Genomic DNA, 16,790 nt, shown 5'->3' on the forward strand with positions numbered 1-16,790 from the left:
TAAAGATTACGCAGACCAAGGCGGCAGACCGCCCACCCTGTTTGTTTTTTTTATTTTATAAATACACAAAGTTCTGTTGTTATTATGTGTGTACACAAATAAAAGTAGACACTTTACAGATTAGATTGATGTATTGCTCTTATCTGTAAGATCAAAACTGAAAGTGTAATTTAAGTTATTTTCGGTGTTATCAGGAGAAGATGCCACAAAACGCGTATCCGCGTTAGTCGACCTCAGAGGGTTAAATTCCGGGTATCCCTTGTTCTTTGAAACCACAATAACGGGGAAGACCGCTGACTTGGCAATGGTCCAGAAGACAATCATTGACACAGAAGGTCATTACTGAAAGGGGTGGCTGTTCACAGAGTGCTGTATCAAAGCATATTAAATGCAAAGTTGACTGGAAGGAAGAAATTGGGTAGGAAAAGCTGCACAAGCAACAGAGATGACCTTGAGAATACTGTCAAGCAAAGCCGATTCAAAAACTTGGGAGAGCTTCACAAGGAGTTGACTGAAGCTGGAGTCATTGCATCAAGGCTACGTTCACACTGCAAGCCTTAGCGCTCAATTCCGATTTTTTTCTCAGATCCGATTTTTTTGTATAGCTGTTCACATTGTTGTTTTAAATTTGGCCAATATCAGATTTCCAGTGTGAACCGATCATGATTCTGAACTGACCCGCATGTGCAAAAGAACGATATGAACAGGGTTTCCAGATTTTCACAACAAAATCCACCCAATTCTTTCTCAAAACTAGTCCAAAACTTGCCCAATCATGTTCAGGAAGATAAACATCGCGTTAGTGGGGTCGCGTCAACCCACAAAGTTGAAAAACATCCCGCGGCAGAGGAAAAAGTAGCCCAATTCCGTGGGGAAAATGTGAATTTGGCAACACTTGCGCAGTCATACGGAAGTAAACACGGATATAAATTAAGCGATTATGCGTTTATTTATAGTGTGATCTGCTGCAGAAGCCAGCGAAATTATGCACAGGCAATATGAAAAATAAAGACAAGAATGTGACAAAAGAAAGCAGAGTTTTGAAACTTTTGTGATACGAGCCCTCATGTTTTGCTTGTAGAGTTGTCAATGTAATACACATGAGTTCTGACACATCACACTTCCACTGATTACCTTTGGCCACTTTCTTGATAACTTTTTGGGTATGTAAAATCTTTGAAGTGTTTCCCGTTAGCACGGAATTATGACGAATGTTGATCTAGAGTGACATAAAAGCCGCATGAAATCCAACATGACCGTTCACACTGCAGTCGCATTGCAAAACATCTGACATGGATCGGATTTAGTACCAAGTGGAAGTGGCACAAATCAGAATCAAAAAGATCAGATACCATGCGGTTTGTGCTGTTCACACTGTCATGACAAAAACAGATCTGAGTCACATGTGAGCAAAAAAATCAGATTTGGGCCACATTTGCCTGCAGTGTGAACATAGTCCAAGAGTCACCACACTCAGACGACTTCAATAAAAGGGCTACCAAGCCACTTCTGAAACAGAAACAATGTCAGAAGCATCTTACCTGGGCTAAGGAGAAAAAGAACTGGACTGTTGCTCAGTGGTCCAAAGTCCTCTTTTCAGATAAAAGTAAATTTTGCATTTCATTTGGAAATCAAGGTCTAGAGCCTGGAGGAAGACTGGAGAGGCACAGAATCCAAGCTGCTTGAAGTCCAGTGTGAAGTTTCTGAAGTCAGTGACTATTTGGGGTGCCGTGACGTCTGCTGGTGTTGCTCCATTGTGTTTTATCAAGTCCAAAGTCAATGCAGCCGTCTACCAGGAGATTTTGGAGCACCTTATGCTTCCATCTGCTGACAAGCTTTATGGAGATGCTGATTTCCTTTTCCAGCAGGCCTTAAGCACCTGCCCACAGTGCCAAAACCACTTCCAAGTGCTCTGCTGACCATGATATTACTGTGCTTGATTGGCCAGCCAACATGCCTGACCTGAACCCCATATGAAGTCCAGTGTGAAGTTTCTGAAGTCAGTGACTATTTGGGGTGCCGTGACGTCTGCTGGTGTTGCTCCATTGTGTTTTATCAAGTCCAAAGTCAATGCAGCCGTCTACCAGGAGATTTTGGAGCACTTTATGCTTCCATCTGCTGACAAGCTTTATGGAGATGCTGATTTCCTTTTCCAGCAGGCCTTAAGCACCTGCCCACAGTGCCAAAACCACTTCCAAGTGCTCTGCTGACCATGATATTACTGTGCTTGATTGGCCAGCCAACATGCCTGACCTGAACCCAATATGGAATTTATGGGATATTTTCAAGAGACAAAATGAAAACAGTTGATCCAACAATACAGACGAGCTGAAGGCTCAATAGTGCCTCAGCAGTGCCACAGGCTGATCGCTTCCATGCCACACCTCACTGATGCTTGAGTTTGTGCTAAAGGAGCCCCGACCAAGTATTGAGTGCATAAATGAACATACTTTAAAGTATTTGAACTTTTCTTATTTGCAAATCCTTTTTTTGATTGATTTTAGGAAATATTCTAATATTTTGAGATACTGGTTTTTGGACTTTCATGAGCTGTAAGCTCTAATCATCAAATTTAAAACAAAAAAACTTTTGAAATGTTCTACTTTACATGTAATGAATCTAGAATATATGAAAGTTTCACTTTTTGAAATAAGTTACAAAGAAAATTAACTTTTTCACAATATTAAAATTTTTTGAGATGCGCCTGTAAACAACATATTTTTCTTAAATATATACATGCATGTGTTTGTATTTATATATACATCATAAATATACACAGTATACACTATTAAAATAATATAAAATATATTAAAATAATGTATTGAATCATTAATTTATTCAATAAATACATACTGTATATACATTAATTAATTGAAATGTGACCTTTTATCTGAAATTTGTTTCATTCTTGATGTGAGTGAATGAATGAATGAATGAATGAATGAAGGAAAAGGGCCTATCATCTGAAATGTTATTATTAAAGTGAATAAGACAAATTATTAAACTATTTATCTATTCAACAAACACATTCATTAAATTGTGTCCTTTTGTCTGTAATTGTTTATTTTAATAAATAAATAAATAGTGACCTTATGTCTGAAATTAGATTCATTCTTTATAGGAATAGTATATATTTTTTCTGTAATGATCTTTTTTTTTTTTTCATGGAATGGTCTGACATCTAGTCTGAATTTTTGTTATTATTATTATTATTATATGGAAAAAAGCTGTGGATACATTTTCATATATGAATAGGCCCACAGAAATGCATTATTTTGATTAAAAGTCAAATTCTAGTTTTTGATATAAATAGGCCTTAAGGCTTATGCTGACACACTTTCACTAATCCAGCCATAGGGATCGCAATATTGAGTTATTTTTATTCATGACTGTGACTATACATTATTCATGTTTGTAATATCACAGTACTGGTTGGCATGGAGAGGTTAGCACTGTTAAAGAGGCTGTTCACGCTGAGCTTCATCAGATTTGATGTTGTTTTTCTCACCTCTGATAAAGCCTCTGAAGGTGGTGAACCGTAAGCGACCCGTCAGAGACGACTGGAACAGCTTCGCCCTTCAGAGCAAGCAGGAGGATGAGCCGCTGGCGGTGGAGGATGAAGATATCTGCATCAAGGTGAGACTATGCAGGTTATTTCTGTTCTCAGGCAGTAAACAGGAAACTGAGCGCCCATTATGAATGAGAATAACAGTTGTCCTCCTTTATATCCATTCCAGATCACAAATGGATATTTCAGCTGGACTGATGGAACCCCAACCTTGTCCAATGTGAATATTAAGATTCCTTTTGGTAAGTCCTATCAAAAATACATCTACACATACTGGAGGTGGCGCTCATGTTGCTTTGAATGTGGCTTGTGGTGTTTCCTGATCCCATCTACTAACTTAAAACATATAGTTCACCCATAAATGAAAAAAATCTAGTTACATTCCAAACCCATGTGTTTTACATTTCCTTGTTTACGTGGAAAACAATAGGAGACATTTTAAAGAATGCACAGGCTGCTCTTTTCCTTACAATAAAAATGTTGATGGTTGCTTATGCTGTTAAGCTCCGAAAGGACACGAAGTATCATAAATGTAGCCCATACAGTATGACTTGTGTGATATATTCTAAAGCCAAATAATCATTTTGTGTGTAGAAAAGATTGAAATTTAAGGGCCTTTCTTACACCCGACACAATGCAGCGCCAGGCGCAACGCAAGTGTTTTTTGCTAGTTTCAGCCCGATGCAGTTATCATTTTCACGTCCTACACCATGTTGTCTAAATAGAAAATTCCTTTGCGCCCATCTGTTTCCCACGCCCATCATGGGCGTGCTGGTCTGAAAACAAGGTGTGTTCAGGCGCACTGTTGGCCCGTTGCTATTTTGAGGCAACTGAAATAGACTGCACCATTGACCAACTAAAACCTGGTCTAAAGTCAATGGCGCAGTAGTTTTTTTTTTGCTATTTAAAGAGCACATTAGAAATATGCGCCTATAGGCGGGTCCACAGCGCGCGTACACTCTGCATATTACACACACAGAGAGCAGCACACAAACATGCCAAATAATAAAAATTAAAGGATTACAAAGTAAAAGTGAATTATTATAAAAGAAGGGATTATTATTGTGAATGCTACATAAATATAAAAATGCCTACATGTCATAATGGATAGTCATTGCATGTATCAGAATTCGCCTACCTATTTGTTCATGCACGAGCAGCTCCGTTTCCCCTCTGGAGACGCGTTCAGTCTTTGCGCTTGCAAATTCCGCCATGTAAATAGTGAATCCAACAGAGCGCAACAGGCTCTTAAAGGGAATGGAAATTGAGACTCTGATTGGACACGTCGAATCCACACTAAGTGCACCTGCGCCTTGCGCTTTAGACCATGCGCTTAGATCGTTAAAATAGGGCCCTAAATTGTTATTTGAAAAACACAGATTTTTCATTTCAGGTGAACTATTATTTTTAGGGATGCACGACACCAATATCTGAATCGGCCCGATATGAAAAATTATGCCGATATGTCTTGCCGATAAGAGGAATACATTAACTCACATGTGCTCAGGGTGTGCTAGCGATTAGATCACGTCAGCAGTGTGGCTCATTCTTGAAGCAAAGTTTTGCCTGAATGATGATTAGATTCACTGTTTTGGATTGCTGCATTTAGCTCGTGCAGCGGCAGCCTCCCCCGGGTCCTAATACCCGCTCAGTAAGGAGTTTTAATTCCGTAGGGGGTGCTTTTGGCCTACTTCTTATAAGATGAAAGCAAAATACACAAATAAATATTAGACTGTGTTTCTGATTAAATAAAGCAGTAATTGATGCCATAAAATCATGAGTATGTTTTGATTTAAAGGTCAGAATCTATAGCTTCCATAAACAACAACAACAACCAAAAATCACAAACATGACACATAAATTAAATAATTGTATATATACTGATTTATTCATTAATGTGTAATACTTTTTAAACAAATTATGTTTAAGCTCTTAAACATGTATTAAGCTCTAAAAGATTTTCAGAATTTTTACAACTCTTTTGCTTTAGACCATTTACAAGTGTTAAATCTTAAAATAAAATGTTAAGGTTAGCACTGCATCTTTTTGAAATAAATAAAAAAAATTAAACATTCAGCGAAATAGTTTATTTATAGTTATTTTCACATCTTCAATGTACTGTCATTATAAAATAACTTTAATTATTGTTTATTTAATTCTAACAAATAAGTTCTTGTTCAAAACTAACCAAAATTTAAAATAATTTGTTTATAATTTCTACACAGGAGAGATTTGGTGTTGTTTCCAAACGAAAGGAAATATATCGACCAAAATGAGTTGAAAAATATCGGCATATCGGATATCGGCAAAACTCCAATATCGTGCATCCCTAATTATTTTAACATGATTTTTTGCTCCATGAAACCCATTTATCTTGATTCTTGATTGATTCTCTCTGCAGGTCAGTTAACTATGATAGTGGGCCAGGTGGGTTGTGGGAAATCATCTCTGTTGTTGGCTGCACTGGGCGAAATGCAGAAGATCTCTGGCACTGTTATATGGAACAGGTGAGAATGCCGAATGCATGTTTTGATGGTCATGAAACATTGAGTTCAGCATAACATCTGGAGTGGTTGATAGTGTTGGAGACTAAAGGTCCGTTCACACCAAAGACATTTGGTGTGAAATTGGAAGTTATAATAAGGAGTCTAATTCTGTGAGAATAGGGAAGTCCAAACTACAACAATAATGACATGAGGAACAATATTGTTGGAATCACTTTCAGAATGATGTTTTTCCAGCTGATGAATGTTAAAAACTTGACAGCTAATCAGAATCCACCTGACTTCAAAGAGCTCAAGCATTTAAACAAACAAAACTGCAGCGTTTGCTTATAACAAACTGAACGTTATAGTCTGTTGGTGTGGACACTAATATGGTTTCAGAATACTTATCGCTTTTAGTGTGAATGAGCCTTGACAATAATGCAGCTAAAAACTAACTGCTAACTCGCATTTCTGACTTTTTTCTCACAATTCTGAAGTTACAATTGTCAGTTATAATGTCCAATTCTGGGGAAAAGAAGATAAAAAAATTCCTTACAATTGCGAGTTTATATCTCACAATTCTGCCTTAATAACTCACACCTACTGCATGTTATAAAGTCAGAATTATGGGATATAAACTCACAATTCTGAGAAAAAAGTCAGAATTGAGAGAAAAAAGTCAGAATTGTGAGTTTACATCTATAAAAGTTTATAAAAGTCAGAATTGCGATAAAAGGAATTGTGAGATATAAACTCGCAATTCTGATAAAGTCAGAATTGCAAGAAAGAAAGTCAGAATTGCGAGATACAATTGTTTATATCTTGCAGTTCTGATTTTCTTTCTATAAACGTGCATAAACTCTTTTTTTTCTCAAAGTTGTGAGATATAATCTCTCAATTCTGAGAAAAAAGTCAATTGCGAGGGGAAAAAAGAATTGTGAGATAAAAAGTCGCAACCTTGTTTTATTTTGTATTCAGTGGCGGAAGTAGGCTTCCATAAACCATAGACAAATTCCCATTTTTCTAGTTCAGCACATCAAAATGTTTACCGGTGTAGCTGATGGAAATGCTAATTATCACTAAAATTTGCAAGTGTCGACAAAATCTTTTTTTTTAACTGTAGCGTTAAATTCTGTGCTGACAATTCAAAAAAATTTGGAAAAATTTGGGAACAATTTTGGTTGAGAAAAAGGGCTGAACGCAAATAAATGTTGTGTTGCACGACAGAATTATACGTGCGTCCACATCCCATTGAAGCGCTGAATGACAGCATGTGTCAAGATAATTATCACTCTTCAAATGTTTATTTCCTCCTCGCCTGTCTTTCCCCATTGAACACAGAGTTTTGGTGGAAAGGATGAAAGATGTGAATTTGCTGTTAATTGAAAAGCTCTAATCGATGGCAGAAGTTGTCACCCTAATTTCATACCCAGCCCTGGTTGAAGTGATTGCTGTGTTGACAGGACTGAATCCCATTTGTCCATGAGAGCTCTCTGAATAAGAGCACTGTGTGCAGAAAATACATTGTAACGAGTAATGCCTTTCATAAGGAGCTTGAAATTGCTTTAATGATACTGTGGATGTTTTGGGGATTGGTAATTTTCAGAGTCACTATTATATAAAGAAAAAATTCATAAGGATCAGTAAAGTGGGGCTCTATTATGTTCAGTCTCTAGGTAATATAAAGTTGATTATTGTGTTACCAGCTTCTCTTAATGTTTCAAAGAATATCTGAAGTAATGTGGTTGTTCAGTTTCAGGCTTGTGGAAAACACAGCAGGACCCTATAAAGGAGTAATTGGACTGCCACTGGTATTGATTCCCAATTTTGTGAGCCATTGGTTTACCCAGAAAGAATCAACATTGATTTTGGGGGAAAACCAGAAGAATTTTCGAAACAGGATTTATTGGAGTCATAATGAGGAATCAGATTTCCTTTATTTTGACAGTGTTCAATGTCCTATGAAAACAAGCTCTTTCAGAGCTCAAAACTTCCTCACTAGGCCAGAGAAAATGAGCATTTATTGAAAATAAGCTGCAGAAAGACTGCACATTTCACCAATGTGGTCGAAATGGAACAGTAACAGATCACCTTTAAAAAGATCACTGCAATAAAAAGGTCATAATGTGCCAGTGCATCCCATAATGGCTCAAATGTCAGCAGATAAAGGGCAACAGGGCCATTTCAGGAATACACTGTTGCCTCTGTTGATGAGCACTAGAAACCCTTCCCTCACCCTCTATACGTCACACTCATCTGAGCTTCAGGGGTCAAACAGAGGCTGTGATGTTCCCATCCACCATCATATCAAGTCCTTTTCACAAATTAGTCACCTGTTCATCAGTTCATGCTCTCATACAGGCTATTAGTGATTACAGTGTTGATTTGGGGCTTGTGTTTTGATGTTCGCACACGCTTTTAAGAGACGCGTCCAGGGTCAGAAAACAGGATTTATTGGAGTCATAATGAGGAATCAGATTTCCTTTATTTTGACAGTGTTCAATGTCCTATGAAAACAAGCTCTTTCAGAGCACAAAACTTCATCACTAGGCCAGAGAAAATGAGCATTTATTGAAAATAAGCTGCAGAAAGACTGCACATTTCACCAATGTGGTCGAAATGGAACAGTAACAGATCACCTTTAAAAAGATCACTGCAATATGTGCCAGTGCATCCCATAATGGCTCAAATGTCAGCAGATAAAGGGCAACAGGGCCATTTCAGGAATACACTGTTGCCTCTGTTGATGAGCACTAGAAACCCTTCCCTCACCCTCTATACGTCACACTCATCTGAGCTTCAGGGGTCAAACAGAGGCTGTGATGTTCCCATCCACCATCATATCAAGTCCTTTTCACAAATTAGTCACCTGTTCATCAGTTCATGCTCTCATACAGGCTATTAGTGATTACAGTGTTGATTTGGGGCTTGTGTTTTGATGTTCGCACACGCTTTTAAGAGACGCGTCCAGGGTCAAGCACAATACAGAAGGGCGTTTGTTCAAATGCCAGTCCATCCTGGCAACAACCAACCAAATGAGCCCAAATCAAAGGGGGCCACTTATGATAACAATGGGATTAGACAGACAATGCAGATCCACTTAAAGTGCTTTAGATTAAAATATAAAGGAGATGTTCATAACATTTGTTACTACAACCACAATGCATAGGATTAAAATACATGCTTAAAGTATCTGACCCCGAAGGACACCTGAATCCCACAGAATGACATAAAATGAATTATCTATGAGTTATTTGAGCACTTATCTTCTCACCATGAGCACATTCTCTCTATGAGAACCATCTCCAGTATTCAAATAGCTTGCATGTTATGTGTGCCCAGTAAGCTGAGGGTTAAGCAAAATATATGTTATGTCTAAAAATAGACTACAAAGCCTTACAGCACAAAATATCTCCTTGAACAGTCATCTGGCTTTCAAGCAGGCTAAATGTGGGTCTCCTCTGTATAGAAGCATGATTTGGAAGCAGTCATTGAAATTAAAAGGTTACCCTTTTAAACCGCCTGAATCGAATTACCGTCTCAGACCCGAAACAAATCAAGGCAAGTCACCTTTATTTATATAGCGCTTTATACAATAGAGATTGTGTCAAAGCAGCTTTACAGTTTCAAATAGTAAATGCACTTTAAATGAGTTAAACTTGAATAATGATGTATCTAGTTTAATGCACAGACATTTTAAAGCAGCTCTAGCACCTCTTGAGTATTGAAGTTTGTTACTACAACCACAATGCATAGGCCAAGCAATTGCTTATGTGTTTAAATACGAAGGACACCTGAATCCTACAGAATGACGTAAGATGAATTATCCATGAGTTATTTGAGCACTTATCTTCTCACCATGAGCACATTCTCTCTATGAGAACCATCCAGTATTCAAACAGCTTGCATGTTATGTGTGCCCAGTAAGCTGAGGGTTAACCAAAATATATGTTATGTCTAAAAATAGACTACAAAGCCTTACAGCACAAAATATCTCCTTGAACAGTCATCTGGCTTTCAAGCAGGCTAAATGTGGGTCTCCTAAAAGCAAATGTTTATACTACCAGTACCAAAATTTACTGTATTAACTGGGTGTTGTCTAATTGGAAAGGAAATGGTTTTTACGTGTGATTGTTCATGTTGGATACGACGCTTCTGGCTGATGATCAGAGAGTACTGTATCTCAGGCGCCGTGGCAAGAAAACCTCTCTTTTATCTGAATCATTTATCAGAGAAATGCCCACATGAATGACTCTCACGGCTTCTGATCTCAACATGTCATGCCCAAAACAGCGTAAATAAGATATTTGTAGTAAGTAATAGATAAGCTAAATAGTCTTTGATCTCTGATAGTTGTTGCTTGTAAACAATTACTGTTTCTGTTTATTTTTGTCTGATATTTTGATTTATTTTAAGGAATCATACACAGTTTATGTAACATGCTAATAATGTGTTGTAAATAACTGCCAAAATGCATGGGTTAAGAATTTTCTGTATTCTTTAAGTTTGTTAAAAACAAGGTGGTGAGAGTATCAACGTTTCTTTTCTCAATCATTTATCATACAACTGTTTATCTGCCCAGATAAATGACTTTAACAGCTTGAAATGTCAACATTTCATGTCCTAAACAAAAATCTACAATTCAACATAGCGAAGTTAGCGGTCACTATTTTAGAAGTAGTAAATAAATGAGCAAATAAATAAATATTTTGTTGTTGTTCTTTCTGTAAACATTTACTACTTTGCAACATCACAAATGTTTACATTTACGTTTACATGTAGTCAGAATGACTCTCACAGCTTCTGATCTCAACATGTCATGCCCAAAACAGCGTAAATAAGATATTTGTAGTAAGTAATAGATAAGCTAAATAGTCTTTGATCTCTGATAGTTGTTATTTTAAGGAATCATACACAGTTTATGTAACATGCTAATAATGTTTTGTAAATAACTGCCAAAATGCATGGGTTAAGAATTTTCTGTATTCTTTAAGTTTGTTAAAAACAAGGTGGTGAGAGTATCAACGTTTCTTTTCTCAATCATTTATCATACAACTGTTTATCTGCCCAGATAAATGACTTTAACAGCTTGAAATGTCAACATTTCATGTCCTAAACAAAAATCTACAATTCAACATAGCAAAGTTAGCGGTCACTATTTTAGAAGTAGTAAATAAATGAGCAAATAAATAAATATTTTGTTGTTGTTGTTTCTGTAAACATTTACTACTTTGCAACATCACAAATGTTTACATTTACGTTTACATGTAGTCATTTAGCAGACGCTTTTATACAAAGCGACGTACAAATGATGACAATAGAAGCAATCAAAATTAACAAAAAAGGTTAGGTTTTAAGCAGTTCTTGGTAATAATAAAATATAATTGAATAATTATTAAAAGTAATATTAGCGAAGTTAGCGGTCACTATTTTAGAAGTAGTAAATAAATGAGCAAATAAATAAATATTTTGTTGTTGTTCTTTCTGTAAACATTTACTACTTTGCAACATCACAAATGTTTACATTTACGTTTACATGTAGTCATTTAGCAGACGCTTTTATACAAAGCGACGTACAAATGATGACAATAGAAGCAATCAAAATCAACAAAAAAGGTTAGGTTTTAAGCAGTTCTTGGTAATAATAAAATATAATTGAATAATTATTAAAAGTAATATTAAAACAGTATTTCATATATTGGTTAAGTTGTAATATGTTTTATATTTAATGTAAAATTTAAATATAAATTAAATATATTTAAATGCAATATTTAAATTATTATTAATATTTAAATTTTAATTGTATTTACAATTTTATTGAAGTTCTGCAGGGCCCCAAAACCCCCTCAGACCCCAGAGGGTTAAATATAATAATTACAGACACACACACATATATATATATATATATATATATATATGACATATTGTCAAGCTTAGCACCTCTCTACAAATTATATGTCACAGTTTTAATAATGTCAGTCATTTTATAATGGCACACAGTGGTTAATTACATCTCAGTATGGTGTCTAAAAATCACCTTCCTGGAACCGCATGCGTCATCTGCTTTCTACGGTTCTCCCTCATGTGGATTGACAGTTCACAGTACATTCCCATTAAAACAATCACTAAGAAGAGGTAATGAAGGTCAAAAATGGAAACTGGTTAAGGCTAAACATGTTGCAGTAAGACTTAACATCTCCAAAACAGCCTCTCTTAAATTGTCATGTTGATTCCTAGCTTAACTACAAAGCCATCATTGAATAACACTGAATAAATATTTTATAATGGCTAAATATTTTATAATAATTATCTAATGGCTGTAGATGTGCTGCAGTATTTTCTGGTTCTTCTTTTTCCAGGTTTGAAAGGACAGAGCTTAAGAGCTTCGACTGCAGCTAATGCCTTCAGGCAGCAGAAAAGCTCTTATTTACAGTGGGTACGGAAAGTATTCAGACCCCCTTAAATTTTTCAACTTTTCAAGGACAATTTAGTTTTGTTTAGCCTCGGAGCTAATTTCAGTTCTAGTAGTGGCCCTTTATGGATTTATTTTGAACGCCATTGTATGTATCTTGCTTTCAGAATACTTGCAATATTACAGCAGCATGCTTATCCTTGACTGGAATCTCTTAGAAATTGCAATTAAATACAATAAATAATTCAGTGTATGTATTACAGATTTTTAGCTCTGTTTCAAATTATTTTTTTTCTCAGCACAGTTTATCTGAATCTATGCACATAAATATCTTTGTCATGTTAATTTCTCCTCCTTGTTGAGTTGCATTTTCTGTGTGTTCTTTTGCAGACTGCCCACTCTGGATGATGAAGGAAATGAAAGGTTGGTTCTTTTGTCATACAAAGCTGCAAAACACAAACATTTAGCGCGTCCTGCAGAGTCTGTTAATTACTGTGGACGTGTTTGTGGACGTGTCCTGTCATCTTTTTTCCAAGTAACTAGTAAAGTAACGTTACTTTTTAATTTACAAGAAACTGAGTTACTGTTTCAAATAAGTAACGCCATTTATTGACTAACAGCTCTCGTGTTGTCATGTTGAGAGAAATCGGGAGTAAGTGCAGAGGCATTGTGTGCGCTGTGTGAACATGATCTTACTGTAGTTCTAGACTGAATGTGAACATGCATTCACTCATCTCACCTGCACAAAAACTGATTCAGTATTCCTCCAAATGAATGAAAACAGTGAAATGCAACCTTCGAAACCTGCAATAATTAAATATGTTAAATAATGCAAAAACTTTTAAAAGTAACTGTCCCCAACACTGGGCATGCCGAGACAAAGCTTGTCTCAAATTGTTAAAAATAAATATATTGCTGCATTCTGCAATGCAGAAATTGTGGCTAGTCAGACTGCTAAAAAATTGTGGCTGCTAGGTTTTGAGAAATTGTTGCTTTGGCCACTTGATTATATGGCAAGTGGAAAGAGGACAGGAAATGATGAGAAAACCAGACACCAAAACGACACCAACTGGATTTGTATTGCTTTGTATTTGCACAACACGCTAGCATTTACACTAGCCACTAAACCATGGCTCTAACAGAGACAGCTGCAATTTCAATGGCTTTCTTATCTGCTGTAATGGGTGAACTCATTTGTTTTGTCTGTTAAATACATAAACTCTGTAGGGAACAGCTCAGGTATTAGCTCTTTGGAGGACTATTAAAAAGCGTTTTACTATCTAAGTGACAGTTGGTGCTGGTGATGAAATGTACTACCGTCCCCTCGGTCATCAATAAAACAGCACGCGCTTTCTCAATGTGTGAGTGTGTGAGTGTGTGCAGGTGTCTGTCCTGTTCTTGGCACTTGAGCTGGAATGGCAGCCAAGAATAGAAGTCTCTTATTACTGTTGGCGGCAATCTCTATGTCATACATTACAAAGCCAAGGTGTGTTATTACCGGACATTTCAAAAAGCCATCTGCTGTTTCATTCAAAAGGCTATTTGGATACTTCAAAAAATGCTGCCTGTTATCTAGAAATAGTGTAATTTCCGTACTAGAGCATGTTTTTTATGTGATTGGAATTTTTCCAGTAAACCTCGACAAGCATCACAATCCATTCTTCTCACAGCTCAAATAGAAAATGGTATTGTTTAGAATGGAATACTAGCAGGATGCATACTGAATACTGCGCAGCATACACTCAATATATGTTTGCTGTTTAAATATGTATGTGAAACCGTATGCATTATGCAATAGGAAGCATTTTAAACTGTCCCTGACAGCACACGCACATCATGGAGACATCTATTTGACATCTGCATTTACATCTGCAAGACATATTTTTTTAGTGTTTGCTCATCTGCAATACATCCATAAGACATTTCATATCAGATATCAAATAGATGTTTAGAAAACGGCTTTAAGATGTTTATGATTTAGAATGTATGTAAAACGGACGTCTATCTGATGTTTGTACACAGCAGATGCTTTCCAGATCAAGTGATCTTTAACATACATCTTGCAGACGTACGTGTGCTATCTGGGGTCACATGACCTTAGACATAAATTTAAGTGAGCAAGTGACATTCACTAGCTGGCGTGAGATTGACCTTCATGAATGAAATGTGGTTGAAGAATGTCAGTTTTATCTGTATGTTGAAAAAAAAAAAAGATAACAAAATAAATAAATCAACATTGACATTTTAACTAGACGTTGTAAAACACATAGTGATATCGCTGTTGATTCAACAGTCATTGAACCTTGATTCTTGATGTTGATTCACCTGTGAGTAAACATTGAATCATAAAAAATTGCTGAAACGATATTTGCTGCTTAATGGTTGTAGAAAAGGTTAGCAAAATACGTATCAATATCAATAAAAATCAACAATGACATTTTCACAAGATGTTGTAAAAGACGTTGAAACTGTTGCATATCAGCATTGATTTTATTTGAAAAATCAGAAACAAAAATCAACATTGATTGAACCTTGATTCATGATGTTGATTCACCTATGAATAAACATAAAAATGCTAAAAAATGTTGAAACAACGTTTACTGCTGAAAAGATAAACACTACTAACAAATCAATGTTAAAATGTTAACATTGCATTGTAAAAGACATTGAAACAATATTGCAATATCAATGTTATTTCTATTAAAAAAAATAGATTCTTTAAACTTTGATTCATGACACTGATTCAAAAAGTTTCCTGCTAAATAATTGTAAAAAGACATACTACTTAAAAGTTAAAAATGTAATAAGACAATGTAAAAATGTGAAACAATATCAATGTTGATTCAAATAGAAACAAAATTGAACTCTGATTCATGATTGACGCGTGACTAAACGTTGAAAAGCTGCTGGGTTTTTATCATGTCAGAACTAAACATTCATTTAAGTTTTGTGTAAAAGCGTAATTTTGATAAGCCAATCAAATAAAGAAAGAAAAATATAGTTGATACTTGGTTTGTCACACCTGAAATAGAAGGTTGAGCACATTGCATTGTGGGATACAACATTGCATACAGTGTATTCTGTTAAATACTGCACAGTTTGACAAAGTTTGTGTTAATATGATAGCATGCTTTTCCAAACACAGCCTTAATCACAAAATAATTTTTTTTAAATCTGATATGCCAAATATACAATTTGGTATTTATCATTAACTAAAATTAATACTGAAATTCAATTAAAGCAAAATTAAAATAAGTGTTAAAATAAATGTAAAAAAAGACAAAATTATAATAATAATATCGTCTCTGACTACTGTGGCTTTAAGACTTTATGTAAATGATATTCATTTTGATTGGCTAATTTTTGCTTACCAGCATGCTTTACACTATTACTATCGTATTCGTATATAGTTTTATCCTAACTAACTGTGATTTTGCCGTTCTATTGTGTAGCCCTGCCCACAAAGAAATATTATTGGTCAACAGACTGCATAGTATTGCTCTATATTGACTATAAGATCACGTTTGACTTATTTATGCATATGTAACAACAGTTCATAACAATAGACAACATGACAAAATTCCTTAAACTAAAATTAAAATATAAAAGTAAAGCTAATTCATTTTTTTTATTTTTATAATGCTATAATAGTATATAAATGATACTCAAATAACACTGTAATCACCACAAAAAACAACAGTTCATAATGACCACATCTGCTCCAATTAGGGAAAAACACATAAAAGTGATGACTCGTGCATATATTTCAGCTTTCTGTAAGAAAAACTTAAGATGCTATTTACTAAAAAAATTCCCCTCCATTGTAGCTCTCAAATAAAAATATGGCACAAGTCGAAGTTGACTTGAAATCTAAACATCACGAGTTAACAACAACAACATTCAGGTTCAGCAAATGGTGACATAATTATCATTTTTTTTGTGTACTGTTCCTGTGAATAATGATTTTTAGAGTAGGTCAGCCTTGAACAAGCCTTTCTTTTATATTTAAGAGCAACATTGGTGTTGTGAAGGAGGTCACTGATGTTATGGCAACCCCTCTGACAGGAAAAGAGGTGCTGTGGCATATGCTTCCCAGAAGCCCTGGCTCCTAAACACCACTCTAGCGGAGAACATCACTTTTGAGATGCCTTTAATAAAGCAAAGGTAACTGACCTTCATTTACTCCATGGATTTGTTGCCCACACATTTATCTTAAAAAAAAGCCACCATATGGCATCTAGGTCCAATGTTTCTGTCTAATGGGTCTTCTGTATGCATTAACCTGTGTCTAGCATCCAGTTGCCCTAGTGATGTACAAAAGTCA

The 16,790-nt window shown here is 35.7% G+C and overlaps 1 protein-coding gene across 1 annotated transcript in view; it reads left to right on the forward strand.

Moving 5' to 3' along the window:
- abcc8 (ATP-binding cassette, sub-family C (CFTR/MRP), member 8) overlaps positions 1-16,790 on the forward strand; it is a 77,493-nt gene that overhangs the window by 38,742 nt on the left and 21,961 nt on the right. The window contains exons 11-15 of the mRNA XM_016230270.1: positions 3,520-3,636; positions 3,738-3,810; positions 5,970-6,075; positions 12,857-12,889; positions 16,511-16,630. Of these exons, the coding sequence (XP_016085756.1) occupies positions 3,520-3,636; positions 3,738-3,810; positions 5,970-6,075; positions 12,857-12,889; positions 16,511-16,630 (449 nt within the window). The remainder of the gene's footprint in view (positions 1-3,519; positions 3,637-3,737; positions 3,811-5,969; positions 6,076-12,856; positions 12,890-16,510; positions 16,631-16,790) is intronic.

The sequence above is a fragment of the Sinocyclocheilus grahami genome, unplaced genomic scaffold (genome assembly GCF_001515645.1).
Source record: "Sinocyclocheilus grahami isolate Dianchi unplaced genomic scaffold, SAMN03320097.WGS_v1.1 scaffold367.1, whole genome shotgun sequence".
In the NCBI taxonomy this organism is placed as follows: Eukaryota; Metazoa; Chordata; class Actinopteri; order Cypriniformes; family Cyprinidae; genus Sinocyclocheilus; species Sinocyclocheilus grahami.